This window comes from Cottoperca gobio, chromosome 7 (assembly GCF_900634415.1).
Source record: "Cottoperca gobio chromosome 7, fCotGob3.1, whole genome shotgun sequence".
Lineage (NCBI taxonomy): Eukaryota > Metazoa > Chordata > Actinopteri > Perciformes > Bovichtidae > Cottoperca > Cottoperca gobio.
Genome location: NC_041361.1, coordinates 14,190,241 through 14,209,519, shown reverse-complemented (window position 1 = coordinate 14,209,519; position 19,279 = coordinate 14,190,241). Strand labels below are relative to the sequence as shown.

The window sequence follows — 19,279 nt, the reverse complement described above, 5'->3', positions numbered from 1 at the left end:
GCTGTCACATTTATATAAGGTTGCATTGTTCTCCATTGTAAAGGCTTTACTTTTACTTATTGTACTGCAAATATTTATAACAAAAAGTAAGCCTTCACATGTTTGTAATAATCTCTCAATGAAATTCTTGAAACTGGCAATGAAATATTTATTTTCTAGAAGCATTCAAGAGTTAACAAAATAACAGCAGATAAATAAAACCTGATTAGTATTTACAAATCCATGTAAGATATTCCTTTAAAAACATCTGTCATGCAAACTTAACGTGCAGGGAACATGCACGAGTAAAGACCAGAAAAAGGCATTTGGGGACACAATTATTCATTGACATTGTTGAGCATGAAAATATGGTGTGTTACCGTTTGGTAGCACAACAATGTATTATAGGATGCAGTTTGTGGTTATTGAACTGATGCAAAGCTTTGTCTGCATGTATTTCATTTTGTAACCCAACCATTATTCCCACTGCACAGTTCAGTGCAGCTGACAAATACGAGTTGCATAAAACATCTGGAACATACAAGAACATTTTAGCTACATTAGCTAACGCAGTTCTCAAAGTGGTACGTGACCCTGCTCTGAGCACAGACAGGCGAATGTAAGCATGGAGAGCACAACATTGGCCAATAAGAGAGGAAGGTCACAACAATTAATTTAATCATCTCCACTGAACACGTTTCATGGATGCTGAATAGGCTATTCCAGCTGTTATTCTTCCATAAGCAACACTGCTGATCCCAGAGCTTTTCAGTATAGCAGTGCAGATCCTGCAACAGTTTCCCGATTAGTAACATTTATTAAAATAATCACTTTGTGATCATCTGTGATCTGAACGATGCAGTCCTCGTAATGTTTCAGTTTCACTGCTCTCCTCTAGCTAGCCTTTTTTCGCTGCATCCATAACCTTGATATAACGACCATGATGTTTGCCTTCCTCTAACAAAGTCTAAACTTCACATTAGTTTTGACAATCAGTGGTTAAACAAGGAGTGTGAGACTACAAGAAGCTGATGAATTGATGCAACTGCTATGTCCTTTCTGTCCAACGTATGTCACATGGGCACACACTCCTGGTTGCCCACGTGGGTATAACAAATCTCTGAGCAGCTCTTTGAAGGAAAGGGACTGTGGGGCGCTAAAAACAAACAAAAAACAAAGGCAGTCCATGCAGTGCTGCACATCATTTACCTACAGTAGGCTGACCACTTGTCTGCAACACCAACTTGAGGAAGTGTGGACATCTCATGGGCTCAACTTACACATACAGATTGCGCATTACACTGTAGTGAAGCTTCCCTCCGACAGCGCAGTGTAACACAGACACATGGGTTGAACTTTGTTGTAATTTGGAGAAACTTGGAATTTAGAAGCCAATCTTGCCACGGGTTATGGAGTAGCCCAACTTTGCTTCATTGTTGATGAAGGACATGATTCCCAGATAGGTCTCGATGAGCAGGGGTCTCTCCAGGATCAGGACACCGTTAGCCCGACCGGGGATGGGGTGCTCCTTATGGGCTTTCTTCACTGCCTGCACCAGTTGGGTCCTGAAGTTGTCCAACTGGGCGAGAAAAAGAACATGAAACCAGAATACCCCTCCAAAAACTTTTGCTTATAACATAATATACAATTTATATCTATACAAACACTCGAGATTAAAAGCAACATCTCCTGAAGCTGCTCTAAAGTGTGGAATAATACATATGATTGAGCCTTTAAAGCAGGGGTGGGGAACTTCCGGCCTCCGGGCCGTATACGGCCCGCGAGACCATTTGATCCGGCCCTCGAGGTAATTCGTAAAACACACGCAAAAAAATCCGCTAGCAAAAGAAACTAGACGGCAATATTTTAAACGGGCGACTGACTGGTTTTCCTGGCCACGGTCAGGGTCCTTGAACACAACACGAGCGGAACATGTCATTACGTGGTCACGTCATGTCAAACTTCAATATTAAACGAGACGTCATTGACATCAGTGAACGCAGCGTGGCGAGTGTAACAAAGAGAAAGCTGGATGCGGAATGTCGCACTTTCCAGGAGAAATGGACGAACGATTATTTCTTTGTGGAAGTAAAAGGCCAGTGTGTCTAGTTTGTGCGGATGCGTTTGCGGTGATTAAAAATAGCGTCATTACTGCACGAAACATGTCAAACTGCACGAGCTGAAAGGACGAGTGCGTTTGGATAAAGTTAACGCTCTTTGGCGGAGTTTGGCCCAACAAGCAGCCCTCTGCAGAGCGTAACATAAACACATGGACAGATAGAGAGGTAGACCACCACACCAAGAACAGACTGTTCCACCACTGCTGTGCAATCATCACTGCCATGTGCAATACTCACTTTATGTTCTATCAACCACTTGGTACTTATATTATTTTTGATTCTATTTAATTATTGTGTACTGCCACTTTACTTCATATGTTCTTTTGCTGTGACAAGATACATTTCCCCGTTGTGGGACTAATAAAGGATTGTTTTCTGATAAACAGAAAGATACATGGATAAAAAAGTTGATTTTTTTGCATTTAGCATAAAAGAAAGGTGAAATGAATGGGCTGTGACTTACATTTCTTTTGCAGAGGTTATGAGTTCAATAATTAGTAATGCCCTCGAAGGATGTTTTACATGTATTTACATTATTTACAAATGCGACTGGCTGAAGGAGAAGATGCAGAACATTTCCCCCGGGTACTGTTGTTGCCTTGCCAATGAGATAAAAACAAACAACTTTAAAAATAACTGTTCATACACAAAGTTATGACTGCACTGTTTAAAGTCATATGAACAACTGGATTTTTCTCTCGGGATGACATTTGTGTTTAAGGCAGCAATCAATCTATTGTTTTCAGTTGTGCTGTCACTGCTGGAGCTGTTTATGTATGTTTTTGTATGAATGAACTGCTGCACCAATGGTCACCATTGTTTGTCTTGTGAAATAAGCAGAAGGCACACACACAAATGTTTTTCAATTTTTAAGCTTTAACTCCTTTTTTCAATGAAATGTCAAATAATCCATTAGATGCATTTTTAGTTTTAGTTTTTTTAGATAAGGGATTAAACCTGGCAGAGGGAGGCCACCTTCTCATCAGCGCGGGCCATGGGGTGCTCTGCGAGGGTGGCATAGGGCATTTCTGTGGACCAGGGGTTCCAGCGGTTTAGGAACGAGGCGCGAGGACGTTTGTCCCACTGAACACGAATCCCGTAGCCTTCTCTCCTGTAAGAAAACACAACAGTGTACAAGAAGAGGGACTATTAAGGATCCGCCGGCTACATGTGCCAGTAGAACATCAAAGCACTGCCACCAAGCTGAGCCACGTATGTTTAGAGGGTTGGAGTCTTTTTTTCTTTTTATATCTTTCTTTATTTCTTTATCTTCATCTCCTGATTCTGTTTTTTTTTTTTTACAACTTTTTCTTTGCTTTTGTAAACCTTTCTATAGATATGGAATAAATCAAGCTCATGATTACTAACTTAACAACAAGTATAAATACTACCAACAATACAAAACTTTAACAGTCTGTAAGATAACTTGTTACTTTTTTACAACTAAGCAACAACAAAATCTCAGCTGCATTATTTTAATGATCTTTCATGGCTGTAGTGGAGTCCTATTTTTAACAGTGGAGTACATGCTATAAATGCTAATCTGCTGTTGGCAGACTAACACATGCTGGCGTACTTGTTGAGGGATTTGGGTGGGAACTCAAACTCGCCCACTGAGATGGTGTCTACAGCGTTGAGAGAGATCCTGACGACCTGCTGACACAACAGGTTGATGAAGTCGTACTTGCACACCAGCAGCGACCTGCGCACATGACCATAATATGTCAGATCGTGTCCACATAATGTGTCGAATGTTATGTGGTATATTTCCTCAAACATGGGTCAACAAAATCTACCTTTTTGACTTACCTATCAGTTATAAGCACAAGTCTCTCCCTCTCATTGTTCCAGTGGTCGATTCTGCAGAAGACCCACACACAAATGACAAATATGTCAGCTGCTTTTTGACAGTTATAAAACACAAATTTGAAACCTGGCATAAAACATTTGTCATATACTGAGTTGCATAGTTAAAAACGTAAAAGGTAAAACTACAAGATGAGTTGGATAAACAATCAAATATATTTATTATCATGTGACACGTATAAGATCCTACATATCAAACAGATCACTGTTAAACATTTAGTCCAGTAGATCTAACACATCTCCAGCTGATGCGTCTGTATATAAGTATACTAAACCATACAAACAGCTGCATGCTGCTGGGATACTTACTCAGCTAGCAGCCAGACGCTGAGCACCTCTCCATCCTCTGAAGGGAGTGCCACAGTCCTGATGTCGCTCACAGCCTGCTCAATGGTACCTGGCTGAGATCAGCATCACACAACTGTCAGTCATCAGCATCACCCATTCCTCCCTGCGATGTGCTGGTGTAGCTTCTGCACTGCTACTTACGCGTGGTAAGTTAATGTTCCTGTTTATTTATCACAATTACCTTTTTAAGAGCATGAGTGTATTGGAAGGGGCTATTTTGAAAGGCACATACGCATGCAGTGGTATTAAAACAAACCTGCCGCTTAACTTACCCTAAACACGAAATAGTCCTTCACTTTCGCTTGCATGGTGGGGTTATGCACATGAAAAGGCGTCAGCGTCTGTAACGGGGGGCAGCAGGCCACGGAGGCTCCGTATCCGAGGCTTCGCCCGGCCTCCGGCGGCGTGAAAGCAACCTCGACCCCCTCCTCGGTTTCTGCAGGGTGGAGAATCGCAGCGCCCTGACTCTCCGGCTCCACCTGTGTCGTTCAGCTGAAGCATCGTGCGACAAACGCTGTTCGGGGAGCTCCCCGACTATTTGCGTCAAGTGTTAGATTACACGATGTCCTGTTTGGATGAAGATAAACACTCACCCATTGCGCACGGACAATGTTTTGATTGTGAGATGGCTACGAGGAAGTAGTGTCCTCTTGCTTCACTTCCTTTCTCTTAAAGGAACATAACGAGCTAATTACAGAAACAGGTGTTTAGAGGTGAAGTGCCCACTTTTCATAATGATCAGTTCTACGATGACTAAATAATCTGAAGACGGGTGTCAATTTGATTCAACGCATCCAATTAACCCGTTATTATTTGATTATGACGTCGCCATATTTACACCCCACTCCCTCATCCTGCTTGAGTGTCTTTATTTGCTCCCATCCACTTTAAGATTTAAAATAGAAGGTTAATCCAACACAAATTTGCTTGTGATCTTAATTCTAGCATTTGGCAGATAATGTCCTTGAAGACCCATCTGTAGGCTGTATGTCATGAGGTTAGAGAAGAGTGAGATGAGAAGATGTAAGAAACAGCATCAGTCTGTGTGTGGCAGTGTTGTGTAGTTTCTGTACAACAATGGCACAGAAGAGTAAAATATATCAGGCTTTATCTACACAGACAATACTTGTTGATATATAATATAGATACAGGCAATATTTAAAAAATGTTATTGTTCATTGTATAGTGTAATAGACTCCCTGCCTTGGGGTTGCATGTTCAAAGATCAGCTTGTGTTCATGCATGGTCCCAGGACTTCATCACCAGAGGGCGACAATACACTACAAATGATGGTAACTCAAGTGGTTTGAGTTGAGCAGAGCAGACTGCCAGTAGGCTACGTGTTATCATTGTAACAAATGATGCTCTTCCATTCGGTGACGTGAGGTTCATGGCTGGTGAGGCACTGACTCAGAGTCAGATTTACAAGTATATGAACCATTTTCTTAGCAGCATTAACATTGACCACTAGTTATGTTTAATATCTCATATCAGCATTATTTATAGACACACAGGTAAGGTACATGTTTGGACAAAAAATAAGCTTATATACAGACTATTCAACAAAAGGATAACCAAAAAAGCAAAATAATATTTTATTCTAGGTCAACATTTAGTTTTTAATTTAAATATTGGATTGTTTTCTCTTAGTCAGATCCCATTTTCAATGGCGATTTTGACTATAAAAATGATCAAAATTATTGCAATCATACAGAAAATACATTTATAGCACAGACCAGTGGACAAATATTAATATTTATTTTATTGTTATTAGTTTTTTTACTTTTCATGATAACAGGTGAGGCTCTGCCTCCTCTGATCGCACGATCACACAAAAGGAAAAATCTCCTAAAACCAGAACGCCTCACAAACAAAACACCAGAACAAAGCAAACACGCAGCTGGACCCAATGAACCCAATCAGAATATAGTCAACACCAGTGCTGGTGTCACAGGAGGCACAACCAACCTATCAACCAACCAACAGCAGAGGTAAGTATTGTGTGTAACTGCATGGCTTGATCAGGAAACTTGTAAAGCAGATTTTTAAATCTTAATGATTTAACCTTTTAGTTCATTAGTCATTTAGGGAAAGAATAAGTTTTCAACAGCTATTACTCACCAAACTTCATGTTCTATGACTCTTCCACACATATAATACAGTAATGGTTTTATGTATTTAAATAATATCCCTTACTTTGTTATATTGTCAGAGTTCAGAATCGTTTCCCAAGGTTAAGTAATGCATTGAGTGATTGACCATATTTTCTAAATTCCCCAATTGTAATACTGACTACTAATCCAACTAATAGGCAAAACACATAACACATGTTCAGTTTTTACCGATCACTGAATTTGTAATGAACTTGAGTTTCTGTGCTATGATCACCCACTTCCATTACCCGCTTCCATTATATGATGCCAGTCATACTTCTGCAGTTCATTTGGTAAAAGTAACACACACAAAAGTAACACATTACTCTACACAGACAGAATTATTGTGAAGTAAAGAATAATTATATTTTTCTTGAATTATTAATATATATATATATATATATATATATATATATATACATATGTATATACACACCACTGCCTTTACATTACATCATTATTACAGCTTAATAAAACTAATCCGAAAGGACCAAACAATAAAAACAACTGAGGAGGAAGATATATGAACACAGTCATCTCAATGACCTCTAGTGGCCTTCTATCCATACAGGATACACTTTAGGTGGTTTTTGAAGAAGTGAAGCTGCAGTTTGAAGTCAGAGTCCTGTTTACCAGGGTTTCTGAAGCTGCTGTAGCGAGCAGGGTTCACGTTGACGCCTTTTTTGGGCTGATGGCCAACGGACACATGGCCACATGTGGCAACAAGCAAGGAGCCCATGCCATCCATAAAGAACTCTAGAGTCAGAGACAGACATTTGGCTTTTTAGAAAAACGCCTACTTGTATCACAGTCAACAAAAACTGAAAGAGTGTGGACTTACTGCCACTTGGACTCCAAACTCCGTCTGGGTCTAGACCTACCTGAGTGCGCTACCCTCTTGAGTTTAGGGTCAAATCCCACCCTCTGTACGGCATCTGTACGAGCCAGGAAGAAGTTGACCACTCCACTGGCCAGGTAGCATTGTGGGTAACCATGAAGTGACTGGAACTTCCCTTGAGACTTCCTGTGCAGGCAACCGCCTTCCATGTCCTCTCCTTCCTCATAGATGAGAGAGAAATAAAACTGGTTCCCTTGTACTGTCCCGCCAAGCTGATGAGAACAAAGACATACCGATTATGAAATGGCTACACATACATTGCATATCTGCTTCTTGCCAAATTCATGCTTGGATAGGCTGTAGTTGATAGCGGGCAAACAGAAACAAGTCTAGAACTGTCTTTCCTGAAGTGGAGCTCATATAGTGACAAAATACGTCCACAGACAGACGTATAAACACCTTCAAACATTTTACTTGAAATAATCAACACAAGCTGACCGCCATTTCATACTCACCACGTCCAGTTCGGGGATCGCCTCCATCACTTTCACCAGCTCCTCGATCTTCGTCTTCTCCGTAAACACAAAGTCATCATCCACCCACAAGAAGTATTTGGTGGTTACCTGGGAGACAGCCAGATTCCTGCCAGCAAACCAGCCCTGAAGGAGGAAACAGGTTTCAGGGCGATATCACGGTGACAAAATCCGACAGAACTATAAACACCTGACAAAGTATCCAAAACCTCCTCTGTGGTAATCCCAGGAGCACTTTTTGCCATAATGACAGTCTCACAAGGTGAAGACGAAACCAGCCTCACTGGTTAAAAATAATAACAAATGACCTGTTCCGATTTTAATACATCAGAAGATTATCTGCAAATAAAAGTCTATATTGAGACTTATTTATATTGATACCTGTAGTTGTTGGATCTCCAAAATAAATTTCCCCCAAAATAAGTATCTAGTTAATTAATGATTATAAGGTGTCTGTCTGTCTGTCTCTGGTGTCTGTCTGTCTGTCTGTCTGTCTGTCTGTCTGTCTGTGTGTCTCTGGTGTCTGTCTGCCTGTCTGTCTCTGGTGTCTGTCTGTCTGTCTGTGTGTCTCTGATGTCTGTCTGCCTGTCTGTGTGTCTCTGGTGTCTGTCTGTCTGTCTGTGTGTCTCTGGTGTCTGTCTGCCTGTCTGTGTGTCTCTGGTGTCAGTCTGTCTGTCTGTCTGTCTCTGGTGTCTGTCTGTCTGTCTCTGGTGTCTGTCTGTCTGTCTGTCTGTCTCTGGTGTCTGTCTGTCTGTCTGTCTGTCTGTCTGTCTGTCTGTCTGTCTGTCTCTGGTGTCTGTCTGTCTGTCTGTCTGTCTGTCTGTCTCTGTGTCTGTCTGTCTGTCTGTCTGTCTGTCTGTCTCTGGTGTCTGTCTGTCTGTCTCTGTGTCTGTCTGTCTGTCTCTGGTGTTCTGTCTGTCTGTCTCTGGTGTCTGTCTCTGGTGTCTGTCTGTCTGGTCTGTCTGTCTGTCTGTCTGTCTGTCTCTGTGTCTGTCTGTCTGCTGTCTGTCTCTGGTGTCTGTCTGTCTGTCTGTCTGTCTGTCTGTCTGTGTGTCTCTGGTGTCTGTCTGCCTGTCTGTCTCTGGTGTCTGTCTGTCTGTCTGTGTGTCTCTGATGTCTGTCTGCCTGTCTGTGTGTCTCTGGTGTCTGTCTGTCTGTCTGTCTGTGTGTCTCTGGTGTCTGTCTGCCTGTCTGTGTGTCTCTGGTGTCAGTCTGTCTGTCTGTCTGTCTCTGGTGTCTGTCCTGTCTGTCTCTGGTGTCTGTCTGTCTGTCTGTCTGTCTGTCCTGTCTGTCTGTCTGTTGTCTGTCTGTCTGTCTTCTGGTGTCTGTCTGTCTGTCTCTGGTGTCTGTCTCTGGTGTCTGTCTGTCTGTCTGTCTGTCTCTGGTGTCTGTCTGTCTGTCTGTCTGTCTCTGGTGTCTGTCTGTCTGTCTGTCTGTCTCTGGTGTCTGTCTGTCTGTCTGTCTGTCTGTCTCTGGTGTCTGTCTGTCTGTCTGTCTGTCTGTCTCTGGTGTCTGTCTGTCTGTCTGTCTGTCTGTCTGTCTCTGGTGTCTGTCTGTCTGTCTGTCTGTCTGTCTGTCTCTGGTGTCTATCTCTGGTGTCTGTCTGTCTGTCTGTCTGTCTGTCTGTCTGTCTCTGCTGTTTGTCTGTCTCTGGTGTCTGTCTGTCTGTCTGTCTGTGTGTCTCTGTCTGTCTGTCTGTCTGTCTGTGCGTACCTGTGCTGGAGGCATGATGTAGTGTTGGATGTTGGATCCATTAATTTTCTCTGGTTCAAAGCTGTCATCTGCAATGATGACGTTTATGTTGCTATAGAATTGCCGGATGCTACTCAACAACACCTTGAGTTGTGGGTAGCGCAGGAATGTCTTTGTGGTGATGGTGACGTGAGAGCTGATATCTGAGAGAGGGAAAAGAGTTATTTCAAGAAAAGACACATGAAGACATTATGAGAACCACTGTTCCCGTGATTAGCGATTAGTTGTTGTATTCAGACCTGGATAGATTTGTTAAATTTGTGTTTCGAGCTAGGAATGGATCATTTCATTGCTGATCCGGCTGACTGAGATTTTTCCACATGAACTTGTTAGCTTCTCTAAATGAGTTCAGCTATTGGTCTTTTTTTTGATTGGTGAAAAAAAATTCTAAAGGCAGTCATCGTAAATGTGTCAGTTTAAATGAATTGGTGAATAACGCTAATATACAATACGAAGCAGTGTTGTTTGATGGCTGAGAAAAAAATTCCTCTTTTCACAAATAATGAATGAATACACGTTTAAAAAAAGAAAAAACCTCAATACACAATTTAGTAACAGTTTCATATTCCTGCATCTTTTATGGGTTGATTTTAAATTTGAATAGTCTTAAATATACTAGACTGCATCTTTTATGTGACATCACTGATTGATGCTCGAATGGTTGAAAATGATATTGCTTCTGTTTGTTGCACTTACATTTGTTTGGCTTATTTGAAGCTAATGTACTTGCAAGATTCCTGCTGTTCGGAGTTGTATCCTCATGATTGTTTGCACTTATTGGGCAAATGCGTCAGCTAAATGTACTGTAATGTAATGAATGATTCATCCCACAAAAGCAGAGAAGAAGCACTTTCCTGCCATAACTAATTGCATGTTAACTGGCTTTTGAACCCCCAGAGACCACCATGTTGAGTGCACTCCTACCTGTTCCCATGTCATACAGGACTGGCAGTTGAGGCTGTTGGATGGTAATGGGGAACATGGCTTCATGGTTTTCAAACTGGAAGGTCGCTAAGTACAGAAAATGACATCTAAGCTGTGTCTTACTAGTTATAACTTAGTTATTAATAGTACATTTAGCAGCTAGTGAATCTAAGAACAGTACGCCAACTGTACAAACATTTTCCACAGTAACTCATTTGACTAATTCTAGTTGAACATTACACACACACAGACTTATGCACATGTACCTGTACAAAACATTGACAGCTGCACATTTTGATTTTTGCAATTCTTTTTGATTACATTCACTGTATCAAGACATAAACTATATGTTTTGCATTCAATTTCTATAAAGACAGATTTCTTTATAAATAAAGATTTTTTTTTTCTAGTTCAGTTCCAATTTCTTAGATGCTTACTGAGGTCTCCAGTGTGTATATGGTATTCAGTACTGGTATAGGACACTTTAGCCAGCATTTTATTGAGGATCACCAGGCTGCTCGACTCCATTATCAGTCTGGTCTCACCAGCACCTGGCATGATTTTGCAAAAACAAAAAGAGAACATTTATATGATTTTAACACAAATTAGTGATGCTTTGAAGTAATTCAGTGTAAATCATTGAGTGGCTATACCTTACACCAGGGGTGACCAACGCTGTGCCGCGGGCACTTGGTCGCCCGCAGGGACTACGTGAGTCACCCGCAGAGCATGTTATAGAAATAGCACTAGTCACCATGAAGCTCCGTCTAAAATTTGTATTTAATTATTTTGCTGTTTAAAAAAAAAATCAATAACACTTGAATTATTCTTTATTTTAAAATGACAATATTGAATATAGAATTTAAAAAACAAAAATGTTTTATGTATATGAACTCTGACCCTGTAAGCTAAATCTCCATTTCCCTTTTCGCTGAGACAAGCTAGCGGGAGCAGCTTCGATGTGATCTCCTCTCTCTCCGATGCTAGATGTAAGTTAGTGTTTGTACAAACAGGATATGATTTGAAGATGTGACAGTTAATGATTTCCTAAATCTTTTTACAGAAGTGATACTTTGTATTAAAATATAACCGGTGTGATTCTGAACAAAATGCTACAAATATTCTCATTCATACAAAACTGTCAATAAAGATATTTACAGAAATATCAGAGATGTGATAACTCTGACTTTCAAATGTTGAAAGAGATTGAGAACATTTTCCTAACAGTTTCCTACCATGGTAAATCATTGTGAGGAATAATTAACATGTGATCAGACAGTCTCTTCACATATATAATATAGTATATTTATTATGATTATGAATGATAATATTATCATTAAAGGTGCAACTATGTTATTCAGGAAGTTTGTATCAAACAAGTAGCCCTTCGTATTATTCAGTACCCTTGAAGTAACTCTCAGTATCTAGTACACTAAGGCAGCGGTCACCAACCTTTTTGTCGGGAACCTTTTTGGCTGGGAGAGCCATAAAAGTCAAATATTTTTTAATGTATTTCCTTGAGAGCCATATATTTAATAAATTTGAATGCAACTTTATGTGTGCATTTTTTAAGTATAACACTGAGAACTAATAGCGGTATCAGTGTTTCATTGAACAGGTGTTTTTTTATTAAATAAACTAAACGCTTACGTTATTTATCTCAATTATGTGCACATTTCAGTGTTTACTGCACGGGTGTCAAACTCAAGGAAATTATATCCGGCCCACGAGAAAATATATGTCGAACTTAACTGCCCTGCCGGTTTTGGTAATTAAATCAATGCATGGCACAACCACGGGAAAAGACATTTGAGGAAGAATCTAAATGTGTGAATGAAATGAAACTGCCCCGGGACAAACTGACGGGACTGACGACAGATGGAGCGCCTGCGATGCGGTGAAAAGTGCGGATTAGTGGGCAGCTGACGGTGTATCACTGCATCATACACCAGGTAGTGCTGTGTTGTAAAGCTCTCGAGATGGAACATGTAATAAGCACCGTAACACAGACAGGAAACTTTACTTTATTTAAGAGTCAATTTAAGTCTTTTCTGAACGTGGCGGTGCGATGGCTGAGTCGAGGGAAAGTGCTGAATAGATTTTTCAAGTTGCGAGTTGCTACCAGTTTTTGGAAAGCAAAAGGAAACACCACAGATCTCTGGGACGATGTGAGCTGGACTGTTTGTGCGACATAACGAAGCATCTCACTGTTAAACCTGCAGCTTCAGGGCCGTGTGATCACAGACATGTGTGATGCAGTGAGAGCGTTCCAAGCCGAGCTGCCTGTGGGAGACTCTGATGCAGAAGGAAACTTTGGTCACTGCGTGTTTCCAAACACTGACAAACCATCTCCACCGTTGTGTTCCCTGCTGCGCATTCTGCTGATAAACTGAGAGCATTTGCCGACTTTGCAGCTCAGAAATTTAAATTGAACTGCTCAGCAATCCTTTTGCAGTTGACTTAAATATGTTCCATATCTTTTTGCACTTTATCCAATATGTGTATCCTGTTCAATAACTGTGGACCGTGTTTGGCCCTCGACCGTGTTTTGGCCCTGAGCGGAGGAAAGGAGATTTCATTATTTATTACTTGTTAACAGATCTCTCGTTGCAGACCCTGCATGTTTCACCTGTCAAGCCTGTTTTGGAGCTGTCTGCCTCGCTTGTTTCCCGACCCGACCCGATCAGGGTTAGGGTTAAGGTTAGGGTTAGGGTCAAACTTTGTTGGCGTAGCACTTTTCATACAGGCTAGTTCAGTTCAAAGTGCTAAACAGGTTAACAAGGGACTGACAAGCTGATAATAAGACTATAAACAGTATCCACATGTTGACTAGAGATACAGGAAATTGAATAATTTAACAAAAGTCAAATAAAATGTAAAGAGAGATAGAAACATGTGGAAATACAGCTTGTGTTTCCTTACAATAATATAATAAGTAATATAAACCTTGACAAAAATGAAGACAAGACATTTACTGTGATGGACTAAGCAAATGACCGCATGGAAATTTATTTAAATCAATGGCCTTCTGGGGGGGGAAATAAAACACATTCAAATATCTGAAACACTGCAGCAGGTGCCAAATCAAGGTCCATTATCTTTAGTAAATGCAACGTTTTTGCTATGGCTCACCCACCATTGTCAGCTCTTGGTTGTATATGTGCTTAAGCAAATCAAATTTAGTCACATCGATTCAAGAACCACGATGGCAACCAATATGAAGTTAGTTGAATCTCACCTTGGACCTGCGCTCCTTCAGCTGGAATCTCAGTGGTGAGGACCCCTCTGGACACAATCAAGGAGACCTAGAGTCAACGTCGAGAAGTAAATCATCCATTTTCAACATTTATTTTAACCAATAAAAATGTTGAAATAGGTTTTTAATCTGTTTATTACGGAGCCCGGGAAGCGACATCAAGAGAGGAAGATAAATAGTTCTACGTTCTCCTGCAAAAGTTCTTTGCAAAACGTTTGCGTTCCATCGCAAACAACCACTCTAATGGTGTACACACACACCTGTGGGAGAGGTGAAGCGTGTTCGTGATGGAACTTACTGAGAGAGTATTTAATAAATCGCCAGACCCGCTGAAGCTGGCCGGGCTGCCTCATCTTTAAGTGAGGAGATTCTGAGAGGTCATCACATCATATGTAAAGCTGCGATGCACAGATGGCACACAAGTTCTTTTTTTTTTATTATAAACGTTGCTTTAAAATATCTTTAATTTCATGAAGATTGGAGTAAAGGTAATGAAATGTATTCCAAAAATGAGTCTTGGAATGTTATATATTTGTTTGCAAAGTAAAGCAAAACGTTCAGATTGGGCACCAGGATATTAATATCCATTTATTAATTTCCCAAGAAAAAAATAAAAATAAAGCCAGTCCCACACCAAATGCCACACAATCAAAAGATCAGAGAAAGCAAGGACAGTGTACAGTTAACACAGGCTGCAACAACAAGGTGGGCAGCAATAGAACCTGATCTTAGAGTCAGGTAAAGACGTTTTGAAAGCCAATAGTAATTGCGAAATCTCGTTAATATTATTTATCACCTTTAAATATAGGCTATTCATGGCAAGGTTATGACAAGAATGGAATTATGGAAAAACTCTACTATAAAAATAAATATTGGTTTTCAAAATCAAATCCATAGGCATCTTTTGCAGCAGTTTCAGGAAATGTGTCATATTTGCAGAGAGGTTTCTGCCCCTTTTCCCCAAAGTTAACACCAAGATGGCTGCTGTACAATGTAATTCATTCTATGGGAATATAAAAAGTTATTTCATGTGATACATACACACACACACACACACACACACACATATATATTTAGTTTTCTGTATGTTTCATTTTCAAATGTGCTATCTTCCTGAAGTGCTATATAATGTAATACCATCGCTGTGTTCTACATGTGGCATGTTTTAATACATAGTAAACATTCAGCAGCCATCTTATAAAAACAATCAAACCTGCTACCACAGGTTGCCTTGTCTGAGAATGACAAGTTGCATCTATGGGATCAGACCAACCTTGTAGCTGTTTCTTTGTTCTGCATGCAGTGCCAAACCTGAAATCCAAATGACCTAAAACTTACATACTCTCCAGTTAAATTAAGCAAACACATTCGTCTCTGGCTTTGTTGACTTTGTAACAAAGTAAGCATTTTTCCATGACTCACCTAACCCATTCTTCTCCAACTAACTGTTGAAAGAACTGCAATGTAAACACACTAACCCTTCAAATAGATTAAGAAAAAATACTGTGTCGTGCAGCATACCTGGTATGAGAGTGGAGGTCAAAGGCCGCACCTTAAAACCCTGGATAGGATACTGCAGAGGAGAGTTAGGCAAAGCAAACAGCATTCTGGATAATACAGATGCAGTCCTGTGGGGGAGAAGGAGGGGGGGGGGGGGGCGTGGATTTGCATTGTGTGTTGCAGGTGACACGTATACAGAGAAGATAACTTACCTTAATGGTAAGACATACAGATGATAACTAAAGCAGTAATGATGCTTTATGAGCTGCTGTGATAAGAGTAGAGAAGTATAAAGTAAGCATTGGGATGTGTGGCGGAGAGAAAGAAAAAAACAGTGTTGATGTTATAGTGAAAATAAATATATGATGTAACATTATAATTATATATAAAAATACAACAATATGATAATAATATAATCATTATATACACAACATAATATAATAATAAAAAATACTACAATAATTAAACGACAATGAGGAGCAAGTGAGAGTTTTTTGCAGTTGGTAATTGTACCTATTAACACTGTTTAAAAAAAGAAAAGAAAGAATATTGGTAAGACTGGGTTTTACTTTGTGTAATAGGGTAGCTGATTCATGGGCAAACACGTGAGAGTAATAACAGGGAAAACTTGACAAAATTGACAAAGGGACTGAGCATCAGTAAGGTTTTATAGAAAGGGTAATATGCCCCCAATAATACAGGTTTATTATTCGCAACATTCATGGGATGATATCAGCGAGTCATGAAATATCTCATTGAAAGAAGAAAGCAATGGATGGAGTTTGGATGAAAAGCACTTTATGGTCTTCATATAACAAATGTTGTACATTGCTATACTGGCCTTCACATGTGGACACAGTAATGAAACAGGATTATAAGGAGCAGATGGCACGTTGTTACAGAGATATTCTGTCCCTTTATTAGGTTGAAATGTTCTTGCCTCATTATTATCCTATTACAAAAAATAAAACGCCAGTATTACCAATATTTTCGTAATTACAGTTAGCCAAGATAGTACCTGGTTGTTATCTTTAATTATCATGGAATTGATCGAGGATCACCAACAAGATGGTTATTACCAAGTGTAAGTACCACTGAAGAAGAAGGTAATTAAACAAAAGCACCCCATTCATCCCTGCATACATTCAACAAGCCATCCAATACCTGGCTTTGTGTTGTTTGAACTCTTTAGCGCGCCGTTGCACCAGCTGCTCATACTGATCCTTAGGGAGGCGATCTTTGAGGAGCACTGCACCGCCAGGACAAGTGCACGGAACAGGTGGGTGAAGATTACTCTGGGGTAGCAACCTGGAAAGGTGTGGGTTATATGGAAGTTGTGAAGGGTCACAATTTGGTTTTCATCATTATATTATTATCACCAAAGAGCTACAAAGTCCAACCAAGCGGCTACCTCCAGTTCTGAAAAGTCAAGCCAATGCAGAAGTGCCCTAAACTTGTATTCTGTCAAACTGTCAAGCAGGGCAGGGTTCCACTTACTTCTCACTTCCTGACAATGTTATTGTCTCTAGTTTCAAGTCTTCTTCAATAATGCATGATGTTCATTTTGTAAATGATGGTCCCATTTAGAGTAACATAGAAGACAAAGCAGGCTTTAGGGCGGGGCTACCTCGTGATTGACAGATCACTATCACACAATGTCGTCAGGTCTGGGTGTTATTGTCTTAGAACTTTTAGCGGGTAACATCTCCTTCCCCACTTCCTACATCTGACAACCTCGCTCGGACCATACCCATCTTCGAACTCTGCCTTCATTTGGATCTCAACTGCACACATGTAAAGTTTTGTCACATCATCTTGCACAGATGCCAAACTATTGCAGTGACAAAATCTGTCTACAGACAGAGAGACAATTTAAAATATATTTAAAACAGTAAGAAATGTTCATTTTCAATTTCCAAACACATTTGAGGACTTACAGATACACAAAAACTCACAAAACTTTGCACCAATCTTCAAATTAGTAAATATTTTTGTTTAGTTAAAGTCGGACATTTTGAATGTTGTGCATTTCTCATGTATTTTATGCAAACTTCTTCAAACTTCTAGAGGGTTTATTGGATTCATTTCAAATTAGGTTTTGTATAACTCTCAGACTAAGGTGATGCTGAATTGTGAAGGAATAGCCGATACCTCTATCGATGATGATGATTGATGTGGTCATGTGATAAAACGCCCTTTTACACCACCGTTTCTTTACCTTACGGTTATGGAACTTTTTGAAGCTCCTCCCACAGGATTGAACAGATCCTTCTCACATGTGTTCAGTAGAAACTCAAGACCTTCAGAATACCAAATTGTGAAGCTTCTATGTTTTTGTGGAATGGTGTTACCGTGGCTACGAGAGCAATTTTCGCCCTGATACAGAAAGCTGTTGTAACTTGACTTGACATTGTCCAATCTGATACATTTCACAAGCTGGATCAGAGTCCAGGCCTGAGACATCTGCATGCCCATATTGAAACAGGAAGTCAGCCTTATGCGAAAAAGATCATTGGATTTATATGACATTTACAAAAAAAGTCACACACACACACACACACACAAACACACACACACACACACACACACACACACACACACACACACACACACACACACACACACAGGACATTACCTCGTTTTTTTTTTAGTTGGAACCTCTTTGATGAGCTTGCCATGATCGTTATGGTATACCATAAAACATATTGTCATGATCAGACACACAACAACTACCATCTGAAGTTTAAATCTGTTACACACAGCCATCTGTAGAGAGACACAAACAAACGCAAACAGGTGGTACTCAGCCAACAGTGCAGCATATTTAACTCAAGGACCAGTATGATATGTGGTATCTTGCCCTTCAAGAAACAAGGAGCACATGACGGACTTAAGGACACGGTTAGAGAAACTGTGGTCTGTACTACTGTACAGCTGCCTGGGTGTTAAGGTGTTCACAGAGAAAGCTGCAACCCACAGTGTTAACAACAACAGGACAAGAGTGCCAGTCTATAATGACATTATATTTACAAACATGTATATGACACAGTAGACATCTGCATTTGTTTTCTAAAGGCCACTTTGTTGTGAACTTGTTTTGTAGTTTGACGTACAGTTCATACTATACTATTGTTCCTGATGCTGCACAGCACAGATTTATCTTGTTTGATTAACTCGTCTTTGAAACACGACAGTCATTACTAACAATCCAAATATAAAGGGCATGCAAGCACAACACTGCAACATTGAGGGTGTTAAATGCATGGCACTCATACCGTCCTTTACAGCTTACAGTAAGCAAATATAATGTGGGTACATAAAGCCCCGTCTGATCATGCTTTGAATGTTTCAGATGTGAAACTGTTGAACTAAACTACTTATGTACGCTAGCCAATAAGACTGTTAAACATATTCCTTTTCTGATGTAAATGCAAATTACAGGTTGAACAAAAGATTAGAACTACAATCTTAGTCATTATGTTAACCTTTTACACACACACACACACACACACACACACACACACACACACACACACACACACACACACACACACACACACAGGACATTACCTCGTTTTTTTTTCAGTTGGAACCTCTTTGATGAGCTTGTCATGATCGTCATGGTATACAATAAAACATATTGTCATGATCAGACACACAACAACTACCATCTGAAGTTTAAATCTGTTACACACAGCCATCTGTAGAGAGACACAAATTAGTAGCAAATATAGTTGGCTAGAGTGGCCTTACTAGGATCTACTATGCACACATTATACATCACAATGTCAACATTAGATCCAAAAACATTATAGGTGATGGTTATATTCAGTTACATGCGGTGAGGTTCATGGCTGGTGAGGCACTGACTCTTTCAGTCAGATTTACAAATATATGAACCCAACATAGAAGCTTATTCACCATTTTCTTAGCAGCATTAACATTGACTACTGGTTATGTTTCATATCTCATATCAGCATTCTTTATACACACACAGGTAAGGTACATAT

The 19,279-nt window shown here is 40.0% G+C and overlaps 2 protein-coding genes across 2 annotated transcripts; both read right to left on the bottom strand.

Annotated features, from left to right (window-relative positions):
• Positions 1–131: 131 nt before the first annotated feature.
• Positions 132–4,961, bottom strand: tprg1l (tumor protein p63 regulated 1-like). Its single transcript, XM_029434975.1, is given in 7 exon segments — positions 132–1,558; positions 3,057–3,210; positions 3,676–3,801; positions 3,909–3,959; positions 4,275–4,366; positions 4,586–4,792; positions 4,794–4,961. Coding segments are annotated over 7 exon segments (846 nt in total). The 5' UTR covers positions 4,815–4,961; the 3' UTR covers positions 132–1,363.
• A 1,973-nt stretch (positions 4,962–6,934) lies between these two features.
• LOC115010440 (beta-1,4 N-acetylgalactosaminyltransferase 2-like) lies at positions 6,935–17,966 on the bottom strand. Its single transcript, XM_029434973.1, is given in 11 exon segments — positions 6,935–7,222; positions 7,348–7,576; positions 7,820–7,963; positions 9,551–9,732; positions 10,514–10,600; positions 10,951–11,064; positions 13,752–13,818; positions 15,043–15,080; positions 15,291–15,397; positions 16,434–16,592; positions 17,893–17,966. Coding segments are annotated over 11 exon segments (1,398 nt in total). The 3' UTR covers positions 6,935–7,025.
• Positions 17,967–19,279: the final 1,313 nt, after the last annotated feature.